Genomic DNA, 26,419 nt, shown 5'->3' on the forward strand with positions numbered 1-26,419 from the left:
AATTTTTTTCCCATCTACTAATTATTAAGGAGCAAATTTTTATGCTTTGAAGAATTATTATTTTTTTAAAAAGTAATTTTTTAAAAGAAAAGAAAACAACAAAGGAATAAAGCCTGGCTAGAAATTTGAGAAGTTTCTATAAGAAAATAAATGAGTGTTAGATGGTTTTCGGACAGCAGAGACATATGGTGAGATGTCTGCCACAAGAAGACACCTGTTTTCTGGCAGAAAGCCCTAGAAATGCTGGTTCCAAACTCAGAGCTGTGAGCATGGAGTGAAAGGCTTTCATTCATTAAAAGATGGCTGCTGCCATGGTGGGGCCAGTAGGTCTCTAACCCCTTCAACCACATCAGGAAGTCATGCACACTATACAGGCCAGATCTCAGAAGATTCCTCAGCAGACAAACTGGAGAGCCATTTGGGGAAAGCCCTAATTTGTCTAGGAAAAGCAGAAAGAGTTGGAGAATAGAATCTAAGTAACTGCAGAACTCCACCACAGCTACAGAGGAGGAAGCAGCACCAGTCAGAAGGGAGGTTTACCACAGTATTGTATGCTCAGGATATCTCCCCTTACCTGCATAGACCTCAGCCTTGTTGATATCGAATTCACAGCCCATGCAGTTCTTCCTTTTAAAGTATCTGATTCAGTGGTTTTTTTAGTGTTCATATACCACAGTCAATTTCCGAACATTTCTGTTGCCTCAGAAGGAGACTGCCTGCCCATTCTACCTTTAGCTGTCACTTCCTAATTCTCCAGTCCTCCCAGCACCTGGCAACCCTGATCTACTTTCCATTTCCCTTCTGTTGCCTATTCTGGATATTTCATATGAATGGAATCATCTAATGTGAGATTTTGAGCCCGATTTCTTTCACTCAGTAAATGTTATCAAGGCTCACATTGCAGCATGTGTCCAGCAGCTCAGTCCGTTTTTGGCTGGATCTTATTCTGTTGTGTGTATATATGCTGTTTTGCTTATCCCTTCTCCACTTTCTAGGCTTTTGACTTGTTTCTACTCTTAGGAGATTTTCATTATTTTTTTTAAATAATCTGTTAGAACTTAGGGTCTCACCTACATACTCAGACCTTGGATCAGAGAAATTTGCATGACCCTGCAGCTTAGTCTTGCTGGGAGAGAGGGCTGAGGAAGTAGACTAATCACAGAGGAAAACCAAATTGCTTTTTTCATTACTAATATCATCCTTCATGTATAAAAATGCGAATGTGTAAGTGAGGACCACTGAACATTTAAATAAAATCATCAACTAGCATGAACCAAAACAACAAAGCTAAAAGCAAACAGCATCTAAGGCAAAACAAGTCACTTGGGAAATGCCAGGGTGAAGACAAGGCCAGGGGACCCACTGACCTGCCGCAGCATCAGCAGACTCCCCATCACCTACACCTGAATTCTGTCACTGGTGGTTGAATCCAGAAATCTAATCAGCTTCCAGTGGGGTATGTTCTTCCAAACAGAGAAGCCTGGGCTTGTCAGTGTCAGGTCTGTGGCACCAGCAGCCAGTGATTCTCAGTGTGTACTTTCCATTAATATATCGGAGGGCTGTATCGACTTAAAATAACTTCAAAGAAAATGAATTGTTAGTAGAAAAATTAAACCTATGCATGGAGGCATTGTCAGTATACATTGCAAGAACACTTGTGTGAGCTCAGGTGGCATCTTCCTGTGCCGTTACAGCAGCTGAGCCAGTTTTGGTATAGTCAGGAGACTGCGCTGCGACTTGCGCAGGAAGCCATCGCTGCTGCTGGAGAAGGTGGCAGGTAAGACCCGTGTTTTGTTTCTTTTCATCTTTAGTTTAAGTTGGTTTGAAGGAAGCTTGAAACCCAGTGGCATGAAAGCAATCATCACACATAGGAGCCACAGACGAATGTATAAACTAGCATTTTGTGCATGCTAAATGAGAGATGGTTTGTAAGAAAGCCTGTAAACCTGAAAGTCTCATGGTTTACAGCACATGACTCATTAAAAACTTCAGTATTGTGTCTAGCGATACACTTGGAAATCTGTTCACTGTAGCCTGCCTCCCCTCCCCTTCTAAGATAGGATCTCATAACTGTAGCCCCAGCTTGTCTGAAACTTGCTGGCCTCTGTTTCCAATAATATTAATGGAAAGTATAGTGGCTACTGATGCCACAGAGCTGACACTGACAACAAGTCCAGGCTTCTCTGTTTGGAGGCTGGTTTCAAACTCGCCGAGGCTGGCCTTGAACTCCTAATTCTCCTGCCTCCCAGGTGCTGAGCTTTCAGATGTGAGTCACGGTGCCCATCTTCACCATAGCATTTCTTACCTCTATTCTTTTTTTCTTTTGCAGTGCTAGGGATCTGTCTAATGCAGGATATTGTGTAGACTGCACAAGCACTTTACGAGTGAGCTACATCCTCAACTTCTTAAAAGACTGACTCCCAGGGCTGCTCTCTAGCTTTTACAGAAGTCTCTCCTCACTAGCATGCTGGGGTCATTTTGCTTTCTCTGCTCTAGAGTGCCCACTTCCTATACTCCAGTTCTTGGTTTACAGCCTCCTCTAGGTTGGTTGCATCCTCCTACAGCTCCCACAGAAGAGGCGTATGGGCGGGACTTGTCAGGAAGTGTTTTGTTCTCCCCTCAGAACTAGAACAGTTTTGCTGAGTGTCTAATTCCAGGTTTTGAAGCTACTACTCCATAGTCTCATTGGTGCTGTTAAGAAATTTAACATCATTTTGATGACCTGTAGAAAAATCTGCTTTTCCATTCCTACCCAAGATTCTCTCTTAATCTTGATGTACCGCTTTCATCTATTGCTTTGGACACTGGGGGGCCTTCTCATTCTTGTAGCTCTTGCCCTTTGACTAGGGAAGAGAATTAAAAGTTTTTTTGATTTATTTATTTTTATTTTATGTGTATGAATTGTTTTGCGAATGTGAGTATACCCATGTGTGCAACACCCTCAGAGGCCAGGAAAGAGCATCAGATCTCCTGGAACTGGATTATGGATGGTTGGATGATTATCTGCCACCATGTTAGCCCTGGGAACCAAACCTGGGTCTTCTGCAAGAGCAGCCAGTGCTCTTAACTGCTGAGCCATCTCTCCAGCCCGATTTGAGATTTTTTTTTTTTTAAATCTTTTTGGTCTTCCTGTAGCCCCAGCTTGTCTGAAACTTGCTGGCCTCTGTGAGATCTACCTGCCTCTGCCTCTGCTTGGATTAAAAGTGTGGACTACCATGCCCAGCTGATCGGGGACATTTTATATTAAATGATTTCTTTGATACACCCATTACTACCACAGTTTGGTTTTTGTTCCTCTTTCTGGAATTTCTGACACTGGAGTAAAGGACCTGATCCTCTTATTTTCTTCTTTTTCTACCAGTTGTTTCTTTTCCCACATTTTCTGGGAAAATTCCTCAACTTTTGTCTTCTAAACATTCTATTGAGTTGTGTTAGACTATTGTTGTGACAAATACTGGAAAGAAATGACTTTAAAAAAGAAAGGGCTTATCTGGATCACAGTTTCAGAGGTTGCAGTCTGGTGTGCTGGCTTCACTGTTCTGAGTCGTGGTACTGCAGGACACCATGGTGCAAGGGCATGGTGGAGCAAATATGCTTCCTTCTTGGAAGCCAGGGAGCAGAGACAGAGACAGAGGAAGGGTCTCTGGGCAAGACCCACCCACTAAAGTTTCCCATTCAAAATACCTCAGCACCTAGGGTACTAAGCCTTCAGTGCATGAATCAGGTTTCCTTCTGGCCTAATCTATTTACTCTGAAGTGTTTTTATTCTGTTTATTTACTATTAGATATCTGCCTAGCATTAGATGTTGTCCTTGCATGTTTGTTAGTCCCTAGCTGTCCTTCATACTTACGGGTGGGTGGGGGCACTTGAAAGCCAGAAGCTTTGACCTAAGGGTGGACCTCGCCTGTTCTGTTATCTGTGTGTGCTGGGGACTGATCCCAGCATGTCTTCTACCACTGAGCTGCACTCCCAACCCCACTTGATTTGCTGTGGTCTACAGGAAGAGGATCAGGATGAGCTGTTTCCCAGGAGGCCTCCAGTGCTAGTGTGTGTAGGTCTTTAGTAGTGTGGTGGTTGGAAGTCTAGGTGAGATGCTCTTCATTTCTGCCTGGAAATTATATAGCCTTTGATGACTGAAAGAAGACTGGAATTTTCAGTGTCCAGTTGGTTTATTATAACCCTTCTCACTTCTCACCTTTCACCTCTCACCCGTGGTCTAGTACTAGAAACCAGGCCCTTGCATGTGCTAGACAAATGCTCCGCCACTAGCCACACCTCCAGCCTCCTCCTAATTTCTACATGATACTGTACTGTGATCTGTGTCAGGCATTTCCCTCCCAGATTTTCTGCCAGTTACCTAAAGGCATGGGGATATGAAAGAGAATCTGGGGACTGAACTGTTTCTTAAATAGATCTTTCTGTTTTTAGCCCCACCTTCACACCCCCCATGTCTTGAGTTTCCTGGGTTTGTGTTATCCTGAGCCCCTGGGGATGCTGTGATGTAAGCCAGGGACTGCTCAGCTCTCCTGGCTGCCAGTGCTAGGTTTAGCTCTCTTGGGTCAACTGAGCCAACCACCACCCACCTGTTTACTTTTTGGCTTCCTAAGTGTACTTACTTTAGTCTCTTGTCCTGTTCCCTTTGCTCTCAGAAATTTATGCCTAAACAACAAAACTAAATGAAATTTTACTCTTACTTGCTTACTGGACTTACATGAGGCAAGTAAATCTAAATTAATGTGTTCAGTTTATCTTCTTCAACTGAAAGTCTTACATTTTTATTTTCTTCTTTTGATTTTGTTAGTTTATTGATTTTTTGTTGTTGTTTTTTGTTTTCTTAGCATGTTAGCTTTCCATCACTGATAAATACTTGAGATAAATCAACTCATAAAGAGGAGCAGCTCATTTGGGCTCATTGGTTTAGAGGTTTTGTCCCTGTTTAGTTGGCCCGGTTGCTTTGGGCCTGTGGAAGGCAGCACACCATGGCAGGGACCCATAGCAGAGGAAGCTGCTCACTGCATGGTAGTCAGGAAACAATAAGAAACAAAAGAGGGCCGGGGTCCCAATATTTCCTTCAAGGACACATTCCCAGTGGCCTAACCTCCTTTTACTGGGTTTCACCTTCTAAAAATTCCACTACCTCCCAAAGTGCCACAGGACTTTAAACAGATGGGTCATGATAGGATAGTTAAGGTTGAAGCTATAACATTTAGTGACATATTGTTGTAGATATTTTGAGGACCCCGCCCCCCCAATTAATTCTTAGAGCTTTGGAAGCCACTTTTTTCTTTTCCTCCCTTCCCCCTGGGTGTTTGGTTTGGTTTTTTAGAGACAGATCTCGTCTTCTTGCCACTACCTCCCAGCTTCTTGGATTTTAGGTATGTACTAACAAACCTGACAACTCTTTTTTTTTTCCTGAAAGGCATGTTCATTGTTTACAAGAACCATGCCATAATTGTAAAGACAGCATTTGGTGAGAATTTTCTGTGTGCCTCTCTGTTCTGCCTAGCCAGCAGCTCTGGGGAATACTTTTAACTCTAAATTTCATTTTATTTTTATATATGTATTTATTTGTTTATTGTCTTTTTGAGTCAGGGTCTCCCTGTAGCCCCAGCTGGCCTGGAACTTGCTGTGTAGACTAGACTGACCTTGATCTCAAATATCTACCTGCCTCTGTCTCCCGAGTGCTGGACTTAAAGGCATGTACCACCACACCTGGCCCTAAACTCTACATTTGAAAGATAAGCACTGAAGTCAGAAAGGGCCAGTCAGCTGCAGAGGTCAGCCTACAAGACATGACCAAACAGGGATCTACCAGCAGGCCCACTGCCAGAAAACCTACCATCTACTGCTTTCTTCTGGCTCTCCACTCTTGTTCCTTCTGTTGTTACTGTTGGAGACAAGGTCTCATACTATAGCCCTGGCTGGCCTGGAAATCACTATGTAGCCAAGACTGACCTTGAACTCATAGCAATCCTCCTGTTTCAGCCTCCTAAATGCTGGGATTACAGGGGAGTGCCACCACAGCTTCTCTTATGAAATATATCTGTTAGCATTTTTCAGGCGGGGAGCTCAGGAGGTAGAAGCACTTAGTGCTCCTCACAGGATCTAGGTTTAGATCCCAGCACAGAATAAATCAAGTGTGGTAGTGCATACCTGTAATCCCAGAACTCAGGAGGTGGAAGCAGGAAAATCAAAAGTAAAATAAAATAAAATAAAATAAAATAAAATAAAATAAAATAAAAACAAATTATCCTCAGTGCTTTTTCCCCTTGATGAACCACATAATTGTTGAAGTGATTGAAATGACTTGCAAACTAAACTGTGCAGCCTGCTAGAAAAGTTCATAAACTTCACATGAATGTAAATGTGTTATATGATGATATATCTTTAAATAGTTGAAGGTATATACGTTTTCTTTATGTGAAAATATGGTTAATGTGCTCATTATGGGGATAAGGAAACTACTTTTATATTTTAAGTGGAACTGAATTAAAATACTTTCTAGAATCAGAGAAAGAAAAAACTTCTGAGCATAAGGGCTTTTTGTTAAAGAAGTTGTTATTTGCACCATCACCAAGCTCCAGGCATGTGCACTGTCTTCCAGAATAGCATGTGTGAGTGTGCCCAGTGTGTACCAGAAGCTCAGGGAGCTGCACATGGAGGATGTCTCCGTAGGCCTCTTTGAATATGACAAAAGATTCGCCATATATGGAGAGGAATACATCTTCTACGATTACAATAATCCACTGGATTTACCTGGAAAAATCGCTGCACATAGCTTTGACCTTGTAGTCGCAGACCCTCCTTATCTCTCTGAGGAATGTCTCAGGAAGACATCTGAAACCATCAAGTTCCTGACTCAGGGCAAGATTCTGCTGTGCACAGGCAGGTGCCACCTTTCCCATCTTACAAAAGCCTTTGACAGGGTCTTGGGTTTGAAGAGTTGGCAGAGATCTAAGAACTGAAATTCTGAATCTGTCACATACTGTGTAACCTTAAACACATTATGTAGCCTCTTTGAGCCCCAAAAGGTTACTGTACCTGCAAGGATCATTGTGTATTGATTAACATAGCACACATGAAGTGTTTAACATGGGTCTGACCCACGTACAAGGATGCATGTTAGCTGTTCTTTTACTTAATCATCATCATGGGCACACACATGGATACACAGCACATGCATGGAACACACATAGACACACATATATACATATAAGAAGTGGAGAAAAGTAGGCAATTTGCAAAGATGTTAGAGGAAAGGGGGCATATAAACAATGGACCCATCTACCCTGTGTGGAGTGGGATTGTCAACTACTTGTTCCACTGTCTTAGTCTAAGAACCTGATCCCCAGTTCAGGACTGGCTCTGCTAGAATGGCATTTGACTCTTGGTTCACTTGGTCTATTCTCCACAGGAGCCATCATGGAAGAGCAGGCAGCTCAGCTTCTGGGCGTAAAGATGTGCAAGTTTATTCCAGAACATACCCGAAACTTGGCAAACGAGTTCCGCTGTTATGTGAATTATGATTCTGGGCTAGACTCTGGAACCTAAGTACATCTGCAGCATGTTATGGTAAAGGACCTTGGGTGACATGTCCATTTCCCTTCTTTCATTTTCTTTCCTTTGAAAAGTCATAACCTCCTCCTGTCCCAGAATGGAGCTATCCTGGCTTAATTTTCAAAATAAAACAAAACTTCTCATTGTTTCCATAATGAGTTGGGATTCTTCTGCCAACTATGGACTTAGAGTGGGGAGAAGTGTTTCTTTTATTTATTTTTTTTAGTGTGTATACCTGTGTGAGATTATGTGCTCCACATGTGTGCAGGTGCTTGCAGAGACCAGAGGGTATCAGATTCCCTAGAACTGGATTTATAGGTGGTTGTGAGCTGCCTGGAGTGGGTGCTGGGAACCAGACCTGGATCCTCTGCAAGAACACAAAGTGAGCCATCTCTCCATCCCTGGGGAGAACTTTCAGAAGCTGACTAATTAATTCATTGTCCTTGTTCAACATCAGTTAAAAACAGAACAAGCAGCTCAGGCTGGCCCAGGCCTCCTGAATGCACCGGGCCTTGGCCTCTGCCTTAGGCTAGAAGTTTCCACACAGTGAGGAGCTTCTGCCTGCTCAGTATATACAGGGCGCTCAGCCAGACACTCACCATCCACTCCAGCTCCCCACAGAGGCCTGACCTGTTCCATCAAGCAAGTTGATGACCTAAGCAACCAGTGTTCCAGGTCCTCTTGGGTTCCTCTTCCCCTTCAGCTCTGGGAGCCCTGTGAGCCCTGATAGAATGCAGTCCTGGTGCCTCAGCATGGCGCTCGCCTCAGCACCACACTCCAGACCACCCAAAGGAATGGCAGTGCCAAAACAAACCCCATAGTCACAAAGCAGTGGGGGGTGGGGAGGGTGTACAGGACCCTTCCTGTGAAAACTTCATATTCATCTGTACCCCAGAGGATTACACAGGAATCAAGAAGAACAACTGCTGAGTAAAGTGGCACATGTCTGTGATCCCAGCACTGGGGAGGCTGGGGCAGGAAGACTGTAAATTCAAGGCCAGCCTGGAACCACAGAAAGACCCTGTCTCAAAACAAAAGCAGAATAAAAACCATGGATATATTGAGCTTAGATAGACCTAAACGGATGCCATGCTGAGTAGAAAAGTCAGCCTCACAGCTTGCATGCCATGTTTCCAGTTAGAACGTTTGAAAATGGAGACCAGCATAGCGGGCACCAGGAATCGGGATGGGGTGGGGCAAAGAAGACTGGGTGTGGCCACAAAGGGGTCCTGGGTACTGGAATGTTCTGTTCTTGTCTGTGGTAGCAATTTCATGAATCTGCATGTAGCAGCATTACATAGAGCTGAACATGGACACACGGGTGTAGGTAAAAATGGCTGACTCAAATGGCATCCAAAGGCTGTGTCAGTGTCATTTTCCTGACTGTGACATCATACTATAGTTATCTAAGATATTTCCAGCAGGGGAAACTGGGTCAAGGGTACACAAGACCGCTCCCTTTGTGATGCTTTTGCAATTTTTGAGAATCTGCAACCATTTTAAATTTGAAATTCCCCCCACCCCCAAAAATTAACATGCCTTTCAGAAAAGATGACTTGCTTTGGCCAATGGAATGTGAGAGGAAGTGACATGTGTCACTTCCAGACAGAGCTCTACTTCTCCCTGATACTAGCAGGCAGTTCTCCAGGCAGAAGCTGCTCTGGCGGCTAGTCCTTGAATGTGGCACATATCTGACCTGCAGGCATGTGCAGCAAGTGAGAAATGATCTGTTGGACACCAAAGAGAGTGGGCTTGTTACTGCAGCGGAACTGTGTCCCAAATGATTCAGAGAAGAGGCTGCACATACACAGGATGCTGTGCACACAGGAAACTGGGCAAACAGGATCCTATGCTCAGGAAACCAGGAGAGATCTCGTTCTTGATTTTTCTCAGACCTCAGTGACCATATTTCCAGACAACTCTAAAAACTGCTCTGTATTTTTATGAGACATTTTTATCAGCATGCCAGCACCTGGCACATGTTGTGCTATGGTTAAATGTCTGTTCTTTAAACAATGGTTCCTACCTTGTTTCCTTATAAATCAATTTGCCACAAATTCCTCAGGCCAGTTAGCAACAAATTATGTGTAGAAATGAAAGGTTCAATTTAGGAATTATGGACAGGTAGAAATCACAGACGTTGTTTTCCTGTAAATCTGGCAATAAGACCAAGGGAAGCCTGTGTCTTCTCCAGGAAAGAGAGAGGCGTGAAGCTTAACTTACTAAAAATATATGCAAAGCAGCATTGGCCCGCAGAACAAGGTCGTGGAAGGGTTTTCTGTTTTTTGCATGTTTTGTTTTTTCCAGTAGTAGTGCTGGAGTTGAACAGCGCCTCATTGTGCAAGACAAGCACTCTATCAACTGAGCTAAATCCCCAGCCCAGTGGCAGGTTTGCCTAATGAGCAGTCACCAGGCTTCGTGGCTTTGGACCCCTGTTACTTCAATTGTTGAAAATCCTTGACCCACTTGTGAACTTCATAAAAGACCACTACAGGGTATCTGAAGTCATATCTGAAGTCCTTCACACACCCATAGGGTGCATTACTACTTCCTGTCTAACTAGTAGGTGCTGGGAACCAAGCTCCAGTCCTCTTCAAGAGCAGCCAGTGTTCTTAACCACTGAGCCATCTCTCCAGTCCCCAAATACCAAAGCCTGTGTGTGTGTTTATGCAGTGTGTAGGCCATGTCTCTGATGGGCCTGGGGCTTGCCAATTTGACCATGCTGGCTGATTAGCAGCCTCCAGAGATCTGCCTGTCTCCACCTCCCTAGCGCTGGGATTATAAACTTATACCACCATGCCTGACTTTTTTTTTTTTTTAATGGTTCTAGGGATTAAACTCTAGTCCTTTTTTTCCTTCCCCTCTCCCTCATCCTCTTTCTCCTGAAACAGGCTCTCTTCATATTATGTGCTGGCTTCAAACTCCTGGGCTCAACTGATCCTCCTGCCTCAGCTTCCCAAAGCTTCAAGGCCTTTTCTCCCACCTCCAGTATTTTCAGACTGTTTTTCTGTAGCCCAAGTTGACCTCAAACTCACAGCAATCCTCCTGCCTTAGTCTCCTGAGTTCTAGAATTACAGCTGTGTGCCTCCACACTTGCTCAGGGCCATTTTTAAACAAAATAAAGGTCACCAAACACAAACACTCAGTAATCAGCAAATGCCCCCATTCTAAGAAGTGTCACAAAATCTGCGACATAGAATTTATTTGAAGGAAATATGCACTGTGGCAATCTGCTGGGAGCAGGTGTGTAATACACACAGTACCATACTCTACTGCAAAACCTAGGAATGAGCAATGCCCAGGTAGACCTGTGCAGCCATGCTCACTGTGGGAAATAAGATGCCATGTGGGACTGCAAGAAAAGAGAGGCCACTCAATCCTAGCTGCTGTGAGTTCCCCTTATTTATTTGATATAATAATTTCAACTCCCATCCCACTCCACTCCAATATCTATTTTGTGAGGAGATAAAAATTCTGTCATTATTCATTGAAATGGCATATCCTTATGGTCAGCAACTTTGTCAGTTTGCTGTCTAGTCGCTGCTGCCTGGGGAAAGCCCTAGAGACTTCATTTAAACTTCCACAGACAACACGGTCACCTCTAAGTGGTGCCTGTCCAAGCAATAAACACCACAAAGAAGGGTCAGCATGATGCTTATTTCAGACTGCTTTGTAGAGTCAGTGTGGTGTGCTGATGCTTGGTGCTGAGGACTGAACTTGAGGTAATCATGTACTGCACCAACAAATGCCCCCAGCCTGCCCCTACTGTGTGCCAAGCACTGTGCTGAGTGCTTTACCAACAGTGCTCGATCCTCATAACTGTGAGGTGGGTGCTTGTAATCATTTCACTCATTAATGTGTCCGCAAAGGCTCATGTGTGGAAAGCTTGATCGCCATCTGATGGTGCTGTTGGGAGGTGGTGGAACCTTCAGGAAGTAGGGCCAGTAGGAAGAAGTGGGGTATTAGGAGACCTGCCCCTGAAGGGTGTCTTGGGACCCTGATCCCTCCCCTCTCCCTCTACTTCCTGGTCACCATGAGAGAGCAGCTGTGTTCCATCACATGCTTCTGGCCATGATGTTCCTCACCAGAGGCCCAAAGCAACAGGGCCCAAACCTAGGCCATGAACATAGGTAAACTTAAGGTCTGATGCCATGTACACAGATAAAATTCTCGCTGAGGCATTTTGACACAGTGACACTGATGGCTAATAGAGTACTGTAACATTTCCTAAATGAGGAAAACAGTTCAGCAAGGCAAAGGAATACAGCCTGGTAAGGCAACACCTCCTGTGTACAATGCTGGCACATGGCAGCCCAATTCTGCTCCAACAGCTCTTGTCTTGATTTAAAAAAGAGATTGTGTCTTGTTCACAGTTGTCACCCAGGAGCTTGTTGACAGGAATCAGGCAGGTGTTCAATAGATATTGTTAGCTTCTGGTTGCTATAACAAAATGCCTGAGATAATTAACTTATAAGAGAAAAGGTTTATTTGGTCTCACATTTCTGAAGAATCCAATTTAAGGTCAGTCAGACTTACTCTTTGGGTCCCTGGTGGGTTTGCCAGATGGCAGCACTGAGGAGCACATGGCAGGCAAAGCAGGTGGAGGGGTAAGTGCAAGGAGATGGATCCCACTGGGCACATCCACACATCCCCCTAAGGACCTCCCCAAGGCTTTTGCCCCTGGTGATCCCACCTTTTATACATGGGCCTTTGGGGCTGATAGTCAACATGCAAAGCAGGGAACCTGGGGTGTGGCTCACTAGTGGAGTGTTTGCCTGGCACAACAGAGGCCCTGGATTCCAGCCCCATCCTTGAAAAAGCATCCAAACTCCAGCAGATACCTACTAACTGGGTGAATACTCCATCCAAAGAAGACAATGGTCTTTCTAGGAGCTAGAACTGGAGAATAAAACATGCTGTCCTTTCAGCAAGTTGAGTCTCACCAACATAATCAATAGGACAGTGATGGTTTCCATACACACACAGTTGAACCTCAATCCTAGCTTCCTCAATGCTTGCATTATATATGATTGAGTGGCAGCCTGGGAAATGTTACCCAGGGATAACAGATAATCCCCGCATGATCACTAGACTGAAAAGGAGTTTTTCTTAGGAAGTTACATCTTTTTTTTGAGACAGGGTCTCCTGCAGACTAGGCTAGTCTTGAACTCAATATGTAGCCAAGGTTAGCCTTGAACTCCTGATCCTCCTGCTTCGAACTCCCAAGTGCTTGAATTAGGGGTGCATTATCACACATGGTTTTATGCAGTGATGAGGATTGGAGCTAGTATTTCATGCATCCTAGTCAAGCACTCTACCACCTGGGCTACATCCCCAGCCTTTTATACTTCTGTAGATGTTTTAAACCTCTTGGTTTTGAGATAGGAATGTCTTTTTGACATACCATTTTCTGTCTATCCTCCCGAGTTAGAATGGTAGTGTGAAATTTCACAGACTCATAGAACTATCTATACCTATGGCTTTCAACTGAATTTTTGTTTGGACTTTTGTGATGGTTTGAATGAAAATGTCCCCCATAGGCTCTAAGTATTTGGACATTTTGTCCCCAGATGATGGCGCCGTTTGGGGAGGTTTTAGAAGGTGTGGCTATCCTGGAAGAAGCATATCACTGGGGGAGGGCTTAGAGAATTCTTATGCCTTGCCAGATCTCCAGTTGTTCTCTTGCTTCCTGTGCCTGTGTGATGATGTGAGAGCTTAGCTTCTGCTGCTCCTGCTCCAGCCACCTCCAGCCACCATGCCTCCCTGCCATGATGGACCGTAATTCCCCTGGAACTGGAAGCTCAAATAAATGCTTCCTTATATAAATTGCTTGGGTCAGTGTTTCTATCACAGCAACAGAAAAGTGACTAATACATACTCACAGCTTCTGTCTGCATACTGTAGGAACTGAAAATTACAGATCAAACCCAGGCTGTGAGTAATATAGAAATGCTTGCTGAGGCATGATGACTTGTGCCTGTTATCCCACCACTTGGAAGGCTGAAGCAGGAGGATTGGCAAAAGTTTGAGGCCAGCCTAGGCTACATAACAAGACCTTTTTTCAAGCAAAAATTGAAAAACATGGGGATGCATAGATAGCTCAGCAGTTAAGAGCATGGGCTGCTCTTCCAGAGAACTTAGGTTGAGTTCTCAGCACCTACTTGGCAGCTAGCACCTGACCTTAACTCCAGCTCCAGGGGATCCAGCACTCTCTGCTGGCCTCTGCAGGCACCAGACACATACACGGTGCACTTACAGATATGCAGGCAAAAAAACTCATACACATAAAATGTTTTTAATTGAAAAAATTAAAAAGCTGATGGTATGTCATTTCTGTGACACCTGAAGCTTTTTAAAAGGATATTTCTTGGTTGGCTTGGGGTGTCACAAAAGATCAAAAGATTACCTTTATGTGACTAGTTGATCTTTGGAAAACAAAATCAAGGCTTGATTTAAAATTAAGACCTTAGATAGCATATTATTTTATCCTGCAGTGGTGGCTCACACCTGTAATCTTCCTACTCAGAAGGCCGAGGCACAGGATGGATTTTTTTCCAGGTCAGGCTGGGCTACATAGCGAGCTCATCTCAAAAGTGGAACAACAAATGGCCTACTGTTTCTTCTGAAAGTGAATCAGGACACTGGCAGACACCCTACTTAGAATGTCCAAGGACCTGAGTTCTGTCCCAATACCCCAAACTAGTTCACCTAAGCAAAATCTGGAAAGAATGAAATGCACACTGCAGCATATCCTCCATCTACCACTGTTTTAATGACTAAAAAGAATCTGTACAATGTGTTCAGGGACTCACTTTCAACCTAAAGGAGATGTAAGGGTTTAGTTCACATTGTAAAACCCAGAAGCCAGGCCTCAATACTGATCTCTGGGAACTATTTTGGCCTTTGTCTTCCTAATATTCAGCTTCCTAATATCCAAAAGCCCATAAAACTAAGCCAATGTGTGCTTGGATCTCACTAAGAACTGGCAAAGATGTCACATTCCACCTCATGCCACAAATTGAAATCAGTGGCTTTCAAAAGTGGGGGAAAATTTTTTTTAAAGTTGATACTATTCCTAATGAATAAAAGTCTGGGTTTCGGCGACTATGGCTACTGGCATCGACCTATGAGGCCTTCAGTGGATGAATGGTCAGATTCAGAGCATCCATTTCACTCTAGGTCAGCCTTGGCAACGAGCTGAATTCAGAGACCCAGGACACAGTGCCAGCTAATAGGACTTTATCCGAGTACCCCAATTACACGTCTAAAAGAAAGAAAATGGGGTGTTTATAAATTGCTTATACATAAAGGAAATTTTAAAAATCTACTTGCCCTAAATGACTAATATAAAAATAGTTTCTGCCTCTATTCAAAATAGTCGTACATATGTGTTCTCTACTTTAAAGTACATATATATTTAAAGCTTATGGAGCTCTCTCTCGGGGGCAAGCACGCAGCAGCAGCGACAGGCTGGACTGGACCAGCATTTGCAAAGCCGCCTGCGGGCCGCGACCGATGGCTTCGGCCTGGAGATGCGGGGATGCAGGCGGGCAGTCCGCGGCCTCAGCGCCCCGCGGGGCCGTCCCTGGGCCCCAGCAGGAGCTTGGCGCCCGGCTTGTCCATGCTGGAGTTGGCGCCATCCGCGTCCTTGTCGGGCTCCGGCACGCAGGTGCAACCCACCGGGACGGTGATGTAGTGCTCGGCGTACACCGAGCGGCCGCCCGCGCAGGCCGCCGTGCGGCGCAGGACTACGGCGGGAGAGTAGACCGGCGCGCTGCGGAAGCGGAAGTCCTCCTCGCCGAACAGCCCGGTGAGGCAGCCGCGGCACAGGCAGTAGGCCTCCGGCAGGTACCTCGGGAAGCGCGCTGGGTCGTAGGAAATTCTGCCGAGAGAGCGGGAGCGTGAAGGCTGTGTGGGCACGCCTGGAATCCCAGCGCGCAGGAGGCCGAGGCGGGAGGGTTGTGGCGACGTCAAGGCCAGCTTGGGCTGCGGAGCCCGGCCAACCTGGGCTACTTAGCGAGACCCTGTCTCAAAACACCGAAAGAGTAGGGCGTGAGCTAGTCTGCAGAGATCTTTGCTCAGCTGTACAAAGGCTGGCCTGATGTTTCATCCCGAGCTTGGCATCCTGGTGGGGCCCACTTAGAACAGACCTGGAAAAGACGGCTCCACCATGGTGCTCGACCTCTGTTATTTCAAATGCTGAAAGCAGCGAGGACCCTGATCCCTGAGCCCTGTCTACAAAACTATCCCGAGTCTGCACTCAGCCTGCACTCACAAGTCACCACTGGAATAGACTAGGACACCCTATTTACCTAGGCTGTCATGTCAGCCCTGAAGGGTCACCTCTGTAATCCCTACTCCCAAGCCTGCCAGGCTCTGTGGCCCCAGGACCTGAAGGCAGGCTGGTACCCGTGCCCACCTGGTTTCTGGTGCTCAGCCAGAAACTGGAGCAGCTATGGACACCTGGTGCAGAAGCCACAGTGAGGTGATCCTGGTCATTATGAGTTGGAGTCAATATGCCTTCTGTAAAGGAACTGAAGTGGCAGCAGTGGACCACAGGCCTAGCTGTCCTGGGATGTTTGAAAAGTGAATAATGGCTTAAATTCAATCAATTTCATGTTTCTCTAAGTCTCCCTAGTTTCAGGTCAGATGCCAAGTGTCAACACCTCCAGGACCGCCTGCAGCCAAGTCCCAGGGGCAGCCACAGGTCAGCTAGGACAGGTGGTTCACTTGGGGGCAAAAGCAATCCCAGGCCAGAGCCTGCCTTACAGCAGCCACCTACACAGCTGCAGAAACCCAGGGGGTCCTCGGCAAGAACCCAGGACCCCCCAAGTGTCCCCTTGCAGAGGAAAGCATTGTCCCCATTATTCATGGGACTGTTGCTATGAGCTTGTGTGTCCTGGGCAGGAAGGGTCAGGCCATTTGGCCTTTCCTCCTCATGCTCTGGCCCAGCCAAGCCACAGAGGAAGGGCTCATGGGAGCCTGGAGCTAGGTGTGGAAAAGCCACATAGCTTCGGGTCCTCCGTCCTGGGGTCAATTCAAGACTCTCACTGAACACTGGAAGGGAAAGGAAGTTCTAAATAGGTAGCATGCATAATGTCTCCAATTATTTTCAATAGTTATCAACTCCTGAGTTTGTTTCAGGCAGCTTGGATACAGATGGCATACCTATGTGCCATCCAAAGATGATCTAGGGGAGATGGGCATAAACAGCTCCCCTAGCCTGTGTGCATAGGCTTCCAGGCAAAGGGGCTTCTCAGTTGGATGTACACAGATGAAGAGGGTAGGAAGGGAAATTGCAGTGGAGGTCAAAGTCAGAGGGTATGTATCATGGTAGGAAAATCAGAGCTGAGAGTGATGCCTGTGTCAGGAACATACCCCATAGCCAGGAATTTGGATCTGACCTTGACAGATGTTTCAGAGAGGGAAGTGACCCAGTGAACCCTTAGAAAGATCCCTCCAAGGAGAGGGTAGAAGAGCATCTGAGATGAAGAGGGAGATCTTGGCAGAAGGTGGAGTTTTAAATTTTGGCATATGGTTTGTAGTTAAATAAATATGATTTGTAGTTTGTGGGAGAGGGTTGAGGGACAGTGGTAGGGGCACCAGGTTTGCAGAGAAAGAAGTCTAAGTGTAGACACTGGCATCCCCAGGCTGAGACAGGCAGAGGTCAGAAATGGGGCTGCTGAAAAACCTGAAATGGGACTTGAGCCAGTTTTCCAACATACAGATGTGGAAGATGTTTTAGTTTATTTGCTGTAGCTATAACAAAATACCAGAGACTGGGTACTTCATAAAGAATAGGGGCTTACCAGGTATGGGGGTGTATATCTATAATCCCAGCACTAAGGAGGCTGAGGCAGGAAGATTGTGAGTTTGAAGTCAGTGTGGACTACCTAGTGAGACTTGGTTTCAACTACCCTCCACCCCCCAAAAAAACTTACAGTTGATTCTGGAGGCTGGGAAACTCAAGAACATGGCCCTGGTGTTTCCTTGGTATCTGGGGAAGGCCTTAACGTACCTAACACAGTGGGGTGTATTAAATGGCAAGATCAACCAGTCATGAAGCTCAGGTCATTCTTATTATAAAGCCGATAATACAATACGGAGGGCTAGAGAGATGACTCAGTAGTTAAGAGCACTGGCTGCTCTTGCAGAGGACCTGGGTTTGATTCCCTGCATCCAGATGACGACTAACAACCATCCATAACCCCAATTCCAGGGGACCCGACGCCCTCTTCTGACCTCAGACATTGCACAATGGGTGCACTTACATGCAAATAACACTTTTCATACATGTAAAATAAAAACAAATTTTTTTGGGGGGGGTGGCTTTTTGAGACAGGATCTTCCTACTGTAGCCCCAGCTGGCCTGGATTCGCTATGGAGACCAGGCTGGCTTTGAACTCACAGAGATCCGCCTGCCTCTGCCTTCTGAGTGCTGGGACTAAAGGAGTGCGCCACCACGCCCGGCTAAAAACAAAATATTTTTAAAAGGCAAAAATAAAATAGAAAAAAGAGAAAAGAAAAAAACATTTAAAGTTTTAGAATCTCCATGATGCGATAACCAGGGCAGTCTGAACCCAGGTGAATACTGAAGACATCAAGGATGAATGAACAGTCAGTGTATTAGCACACTGTGGTTTGTCTGGCAGTACCCTTGACATCTGGAGATGCACACACTGACAGTGACTGCTGAAGGTTGCTAACCACACTGGGGCTCTCTGCACTTGGCAGCTGGCCAGGGGTGGCAAGCTGAGGGAAGATGTGAGTCTTCCTTCTAAGAGCACACAGGCTGGTGGACAGGACAGGCCCATGGGCAGCAGGCAGAGACTACAGCCAACAACAATGAAGGGTCTGAAGAAATGTCCCTGCAGCTGAGAGATGTGTTTGAGTGTGAACCTGGGCCCATGGGAGTGTACATGCATGAGCATGTGTGTGAGAGAATATATGAACATGTGAACATGACCATGTAAAGTATGTGAACAGAAGCATGGGAGACAGGGTGTGAAATAAGTGCAAGTGTATGTGAGCAAGTGTATGAGCATGCATGTGAATGTCAGTATTTTTCCTTTATTTTTTATGAGTGTATTGCCCACATGTAGGTAAGTACACCCATGTTGTGCAATGCCCACGGAGGACAGAAGAGGCCATCGGATCCCCTGGAACTGGAGTTACAGACAGTTGTTAGCTGCCATGTAGGTGCTGAGATTCGTACCTGGGTCTTCTGCAAGAATAACCAGTGTTCTTAACCGCTGAGCCATCTCTCCAGCCCGAATGTCAGCATTTTTGAGGAATCTGTGTGTGACTGTGAGGCTGAGTGACAGAATCTGTGAGAAGATATGTGTATGTGTGTCAAAGCAGGTATGTATATGGACATGAGTATGTTTGAAGGCGGGAGCATGCATGAGTGAGCATGTAGGAGCATGTGTGCTCATGCATGTGGTGGCAGGTTGGGGATTGGTGAGAGATGCAAGGGTGTAACAGCCCTGGAAGCCAGGATGGGAATTCATTTTTGAAGCTCCCTGAATGGGGAACTAAGTTGTGTCCCCCAGCACTCAGGAGACTCCTGCATAAAGGTATTCTGAAAACACAGGAGAACCCAGGGGGTATGAGAAGACTCAGATGAGGCTCCTCTTTGGCACATTAGTTTGACTGGGGGCATCGTCCACCCCTTTCAATTCTAATCAACAGGATTTGCCTTTACTGGTAGTAATTCAAGTCTACTCTGGTCAGGCTCATTATGTTGGTGTCATTGAGAAATAGCTGGCACTCAGGTGTCACTCTTGTTAGTGTCGTAGGTGAAACCAACTACTGCTTGGGTGCCTGATGGTCAGAGGCTCATCCAACTAAAAATACCCATCCCCACACTCCAGTTGGTCCCCAGGATGACCTTCACTGTGACCCCTTTGGGCTAAGGCCTGTGACAAGATGCCCTTATTTGCCATCTCCACCTGGCACCTGGGATATAAGACAAGGGATGAACTGGGTGTTTCCACATTGTGGCTTTGAGACCTGGGTTGTTCCCTCACACAGGAAGGTCTTATGAAGGGTCAAGACATTCAGTGTAGACCAGATGTACCATGCATGACAGCAACACCCCTCAGAGCAGCATGGGGGAGAGACCAGCCTAGCCAGGCTTCCAGACAGAAGGGGACAGAAGACCCTGGAACCTGGGCAGAGGCAGGCAGCTCCCGTGGGCCTTTTCGGCCCCTAGCTTCCTGCCTTTTATCAGGAGATATTGGCAGCCAACAGTATCTTTGCTTACAGACAGCTGTGTGGGAAAGAGACAGCAAGGCCTCCATAGGGACCTTTCTCTTCCCAAACATGGAAAAGTAGCCCATTAGAAACCGGCCTGGCCTCCCTAGCATAGTCATTCTGTCTCCTCCTGTGCTGCATGCTACCCTGTGCAAACTTGGCGCGGGACCTGCTTGAAACACATCAAATTTTCCCCACTGACGCTGACAAATCTCAGGAATGGCTCTGGGCCAGTGTGAAGTTTGGCCTGGGTGAGTGACAGCTGGCGGGGCTTAATCCAAGAACAAAGGACAAGTCCTCCAGGGATGATTAGAGGTGATGGAAACTGAGCTTGGGGAGGAATGTAAGTGACAGCATAGACAGAAAAAGAGTACTGCCTGAGGCCTGGACACGGTAGGAAACAATTCAAAGCGGTTCCGGGCGGGCGAGCTCAGAACAATGAGTGCATCCCAGGAGGCATCTGCCACCTGATGTGCCTGCTGCCCAAGTATAGCTGGGGCAGCCACTAGTACACACTCCCCAACTGGCTCTCCTCCTACCTTACAAAACATGAAATTATTTCCATTACAAAGCAGCCCAGGCTGAGTATGACTAATTCTTTCATAGCAATTCAACTCCCCCTACCCCCTACCAATTCCAGAAGCTAGGGGTTCCTAACCAAAGATCTAGGATCACCCACAACTAAGTACATTCAAAATGGCATTAGGAGCCTGGGAAACCAGCACTGAGGGCCAGTGTGTTCAGCCCAGCAGACTCTCTAGAAAAGGCAGGGAATTGTCAAAATGAGTCCTGGATAGAAAATTTTGTTCTAATCCAGTTACCAACCAGAGACCCAGAACAAATCATTCCTGGCTGCCTAATGCTTTACCGGTTGCAGAGGATGGTTCGACAGGAAAGTTTCTTCTCAGCTTCTCCATCATGTGGTATCTATACCAGGCACTGAGCCTCCAAGGTCCTGGAAAAGTCCCTCAAACAAACCTATTCATTTAATCTATAAGAATCTGTGTAACTCTAACCAAAATTTCAGCTTAGAATTTGGCAAGCTGATCCTAAAACTTACAGGGAGGGAAAAAGTCCCAGAACCGTCAGGACACTTTTGAGGAAGAATGAGAGGCAGACTCTCTGCACCAGGTGTGAAGATGTTTAAAAACTATGGGAAAATCAAGATGGTTTGTAGTCCCCTGGTCCTCTGAGACAATCAGCTTTCCTTGCTAAGAATGGAGAGTCGTCTGCAAAGGTCCTGTCAGTGCAGGAAATGAACAGGCAGCACATGCAAGCCTGCCAACATGGGTTTTTGGAATCCTGCATCAGAACCACTCATGGCTCTTGTTAAAAATTCAGGTTCTGGGAACTGGAGAGATGGCTCAGTGCTTAAGAGCACTGGCTGCTCTTACAGAGGATCTGGGTTCAGTTCCCAGCATCTACATGGTGGCTAACAACCATCTGTAATTCCAGTTCCAGGAGTTCCAATGCCCTCTTCTGGCCTCCACAGTCATTGCACACACACGGCACACTTAGATATATACAGGCAAAACACACATACACATAAAAATAACAAAAAAAATTTTTAATGAAGATTCTGGCATAGTGTGGTGGCACACACCTATAACTGCAGCACTTGGAAGGCTGAGGCAGGGAACTGTCACAAGTTGCAAGCCAGCCTGGGCTACACTGATTATGAGACCTTGTTTCCTGAGAGAGAGATAAAGAGACAAATGATGTATATGTCATTATCCTGACTGGTTCATTATACAATGCACTCATGTATTGTGCCTCATGAATATGCGCAATTATCGTAGCAATAAAAATTAATACATATTTTAGGAGAACAGAAAACAATTCTAGTTCCCAGGCTTCATGCCCATTCTCTGAATAAGCTCTATGCTCACTCACTGCCCAGAGATCTGCTTTGCTCATTTAAACTGGGCTCTCAAAGATGAATCCACAGGACACCTTCCCGGCTGCACTGACCAGCAATGTTAGGTGACATCTTCACTGGACCGTTAGCCACTGCTGCCCACAGACATAGTGACAGCAGCTGGTGGTTCATAACCAGATGATGCATGTTCCCAGTGCTCGGACTCTATGATCCTACCAGTCCCAGACTGCCCTATACGCTAATGGATTCACACAAGTCATTCTAACCCAACAAGAGCTGGCACTGGTCAGGAATGGCTGTGGGATCTTAGCTGCTCTTCACTGGAGGCACATAAATGAGTTTTTTTTAAAAATAGAAATTGTTTCCTTACCCCTAGAGAATCTAAATTAATTGTCCTGGAACAGTGCAGAGATGTTAGTACTTTTTAAAAAGCTCTTCAGATAATTCTCACAGATTCCCTGTATAGGCCATTTGGTCTTTGCATTTAAGAGAAGTAATGAAGTGAGTCCTGAGGGTACACGCTTTTAATCCCAGCACCTGGGAAGCTGAGGCAGAAGAATTGCCAAAAGCCTGAGGCCATCCTGGGTTACATAACAAAACTCAAGACAAAACAAAAAAGGACAGGGTTTGAGGGCTAGGTGCTGCTTAGTGGTACAGTGCCTCACACAGAAGGTCTGGACTCCATACCCAGTACTGCAAGAAAAAAAAAGGGGATTTGTTTAACCTTCCAGTCTTCCATTTCCCTTTGGACCAAGTGCTTCAGCTGAGAAGTGGAGGGGCTAGGATACTATAAGGAAAGACACACGGTATACCACCATCCAGGGCTGCAGGGCCAGGAGCAGTGGGCTCTATAGGATAGCCAGGGGGTAAGTGGGGACACGAGGCCACAAACAGCTTCCCTCTAGGGGCAAGCTGTAGCCAGCAGGCCCATCAGCTCCACCTTCCTTCCATTTGCTAAGGCCCCAGGGAGCCAAAGAGCTGCAGTGCATGCTGCCAAGAAGCTCTGAAAAATGCTCCTCTGGCCCCTAGAAGAAAACATCACTGCATTTCTCATGAAAGAGGACATGGAAAAAATCAGCTGAGGATTGCAGCAGTCCTGACTGGGACATAGATCCCTATGAGCTTCACCTGGCCAAGGAGAACTAGAGGTCGCTCCTGCTCCATTTGGGGCCCCAAGCTGACTCTGCTGCCATCCTAAACTTGGCACCCAGGCTGAGGTGGCTCCAGGGTGAATGTGGCTCTTCTGCCAATGAGTTTGGCTCAGGGCTACTAGGAGCAGGAAGGCTTAGCCTGACCATCTTTCCTTTACTCATGTGGGGAAACTGAGGCACTGCCAGGATGGGGCTTGTCCACTTTGGTTAGCCCAGTTACCTGAAAGATAGTAATTGCTGCATGGTCTGTGGATATTTAGCAGTCAGTCTGGCACATGGTACCCAGTAAAGATCCAACCCAGGGGAATCCATTTGTCCAGTGTGAAATCTACTGATGGAGGCAAGAGAAGTGGGAATTTGGAAGATCGTGGGGGAGGGTCTTGCGCAGAGAGAGAATGGAATGAGGAGAACCCAGATGTCTCAAAGGCTTTCATTCTTTTGTCACGGCAAATGTGACATTCTCAGCAGCTGGACAGCATCTCTTCAAAGGAAAAACTTGCTCATGCCCATGGGACAGCTCAGCTCTCCAGGAGAAGCTGCAGAATGTGGGTTCAGAGCAATCTTTGATGTGCCGGTCCTTGGGACGTGGGGGAGGTGCTTGTGTGTACAAGGGAGGAGCCCACCTGGCCCAGCAAGCCAGCTGTCACCATACCACCAAGGGACGGTTCCCAGACACTAGCCTAGCCTCTTCGACTCTGTAAATTCCTAGTATTTTCTCCTGGACTGCTAGTAATTTGGGAGTATCCTCCTTCACCTTCCTGTGCCATATCTGGAGGACAGACAGAAGCAGGAATGTCACTTCGGGGCTGTGGAACGGCCTGCATTTGCCCAAATTCTTCTGTTGGCATGCAGGGAATGCACATTTTATTCAGGTGAGGAGCTTTGAAAGGGGTGCCCAGGGAGTGAAATATTGTCATCCTCCCTGGCAGCGCTCTGAATGCTGAAGTAAAGCCCCAGCCCCGGAGCATCCATCAAAGCAGACAGTAATCCGGGGACAATGCTCCATGACAATGCTTTTATTTTTACTCCGTGAAACACTGATAGGTGCAGTAGAGCCGCTGTATTCTGAGAAGCCCACTGGGGGAAAGTCAGCTCCATCCTTGAGCACACTCAAGGTCACCTGTCCATAAAAATATTTTTTTTAAATAGCCCATATTTCTTAGTAAACTGCTTTAAAAATAATGCGTGCAGCCGGGCGTGGTGGCACACGCCTGTAGTCTCAGCACTCGGGAGGCAGAGGCAGGCGGATCTCTGTGAGTTCAAGGCCAGCCTGGTCTACATATTGAGTTCCAGGACAGCTGGGGCTACAGGGAGACCCTGTCTCAAAAAGACAAAAAAAAAAAAAAAAAAATGCATGCCCCCTCAATTCCAGATTCATGGAGATGAACGATACTGTCTCAGGCTGTAACTGCAGACTCCCAGCCAGACCACCGTGTTCTTTCTGCTCTGTTCCTTTTTTATCCCTTTCCCCCAAGATGCTTTCTTTTTTCTTAACAGAACATTACTCTGATAAGGTGGGGCAGAAAGGATATTGCTTGTGCTAAGGTATCTTTCCATACCTTAGATAAGACAGAATCCAGATATTCCTGGAAGACAAAGAGGTTTGTGACGTCGTCATAGTCACTGTACTATCCACAGGTATGAAACAGGGACCCAGGAAAGAGTGACTTACTAAGGAAAACCTTTCCTTAAAAAAGGACTCCCACCCGAGATTCCAAAGACCTCAGATGTAAGGCCCTGGGCGCGATCCCGCGGATGCCGGAGCGGTGCTGCCCCCTGTCCCCCCTGTCCGCCAGAGTTGCCTCTGCAAATGCCTTTTCGGAACCCGAGGGATGGATGGATGGATCAGGCCTAGGGCTTTGCAATCTGCAGAACTTTGTCTTTAGCACTGACACACAACTTTGAAAGTGCATAAAGAAGGGAGAGTGCATTTGAAAAAAGATAAGTAGGGCTTTTTTTTAAAGGATAATTGCTGAGGGGATAACTTTTTCTAACATTAAACTGTAGTCTCTAGTCTCCCCTTATCTGTAAGGTGCCCCTTCCTAGAAAGGCCCCCTATGTCTGAAACTTCAGTGTGCTGTTCTTTCCTATACACACATACTTATAAGTTTAAGTTATAAATTGGGCATGCTAGGTGAAAACTAATGATAAAATAGAACAATTAATACTATATTAAGTTATATGAATGTGTTCTTTGTAAAAATATCTCATTCTACTGCACTCCCCCTCCTTGTGAGAAGTGATAGGACACAACATCTACATGAGATGAAGCGAGGTGAGCGAGGCAGGCGGCATGACATGTCACTTGCAAAGGTCACTTGAACACAGCATGACAGTACTGGGAAGTTGTCCTGATAATAAGATCTGCTCCTGAGCAGCTGCCTGGAGTGCCTGGAGGGTAGCATACACAGTGTACAGGGAGCAGTCACATCCCAGGCAGGATAACATTCATGATACTACTTAGAATGGCTGCAATTTAAATTGGATTTAATTTTAAATTGAAATGGGTTTAATTTAAATTGGATTTAATTCCAAATGTAACATTTTCAGATCATGGCTGACCTCAAGTAAACCAAAGAAAAGGAAGTCAAGGATAAGTGAGGCAAGGGTGACTGTGCTCCTACTTTCTTCACCTTTCTCTAATATTATAATCCTTTGATAATGTTGGAGATAGAGTATTACTATGTAGTCCAAGCTGGCCTGGAAAACATGATTCTCCTGCCTCAGTCTCCTGAGTGCTGGGATGGCAGATGTGTTATCTCTGCCTGAGAGACTCAAAGTTTTGAAAAGATTTGCTGGGGAGAAAGTGGCAAACACAGTGCTTGTGCTTTTAGCAGCACTCGGGGCCACTGGCTCCCTCCGTTCCTTTGCGAGCCCTGTCCAGCCCTCATTAAAATTTCATAGGTGAATATGACCTTAGGGTATCATTTTGGAAAGATGGAATAACAAATGGGCAGCGCACAAGGGAGGCTGTTTTGACAAGTTCAAACTTAAGCCATCCTTTTTATAAATCCAGCCTTTTCTGATGAACCTTGCTAAAATGCAGCACTCCAAACAACAGGCCACAGTCACTCCTTGAATGGGCCATCACTGAGGGAGGGGCAACCTTGTCTACTTGCTAGTAACCAAGGGCCACATAGCTGCACAGGTACATTTAGCAAGTGGAAGTTTCTCAACACACTGAGAGTGCCTTGGCCTCATTCTTTACATATGGCTAGTATGCTGTTTAACTATGCCACATGCCTGTGGGTGGATGTTGAGGTGACCTCCCCCGAATTCCTTGCTAACACTCCTTTGTGTCTATATACTTTTCCATCAAAACCCGTTTAGTGGATGTATGTGTCTCTGATTTCCCCTCTTCCCAGTCACCCATTCAAAGTTCTGGCTCTATGTACTTCAGCTGTACTGGGAAGACCTTCCATGGCAGGCCCACCCTGTCCTGCGCACCTTGGTTGCCCCCATGCCAGCCTTCTCTGTCACTTCCTCAGACTTCCTGGGTCTATGTGTCTATTTTTTTTTTTTTTTTTTTTTTTTTTTTTTTGGGCGGCTCCCCTTAACCCCCCCCTTTCCCGGAAA

At 46.0% G+C, this 26,419-nt stretch overlaps 2 protein-coding genes across 7 annotated transcripts in view; one reads left to right on the forward strand and one right to left on the reverse strand.

The window, feature by feature from the left end:
- The window catches only part of Xpo4 (exportin 4), a 158,658-nt gene extending 150,945 nt beyond the window's left edge, over positions 1 to 7,713 (forward strand). For 3 of the 6 annotated variants that reach the window (XM_029559238.1, XM_029559237.1, XM_008824328.3), the window contains 3 exons: positions 1,695 to 1,777; positions 6,606 to 6,886; positions 7,416 to 7,713. In XM_029559238.1, coding sequence (XP_029415098.1) covers positions 1,695 to 1,777; positions 6,606 to 6,886; positions 7,416 to 7,552 — 501 coding nt within the window. In that variant the 3' untranslated portion in view covers positions 7,553 to 7,713. Of the gene's footprint in view, positions 1 to 1,694; positions 1,778 to 6,605; positions 6,887 to 7,415 lie in introns of those variants that run through there. The other 3 variants (XM_029559239.1, XM_029559240.1, XM_008824327.3) reach the window with 3 other exon arrangements.
- A 6,305-nt stretch (positions 7,714 to 14,018) lies between these two features.
- Positions 14,019 to 26,419, reverse strand: part of Il17d (interleukin 17D) — a 19,485-nt gene continuing 7,084 nt past the window's right edge. The window contains exon 3 of the mRNA XM_008824330.2: positions 14,019 to 15,440. Coding sequence (XP_008822552.1) covers positions 15,122 to 15,440 — 319 coding nt within the window. The 3' untranslated portion in view covers positions 14,019 to 15,121. The remainder of the gene's footprint in view (positions 15,441 to 26,419) is intronic.

The sequence above is a fragment of the Nannospalax galili genome, unplaced genomic scaffold (assembly GCF_000622305.1).
Source record: "Nannospalax galili isolate Female #2095 unplaced genomic scaffold, S.galili_v1.0 scaffold388, whole genome shotgun sequence".
Classification (NCBI taxonomy): Eukaryota; Metazoa; Chordata; class Mammalia; order Rodentia; family Spalacidae; genus Nannospalax; species Nannospalax galili.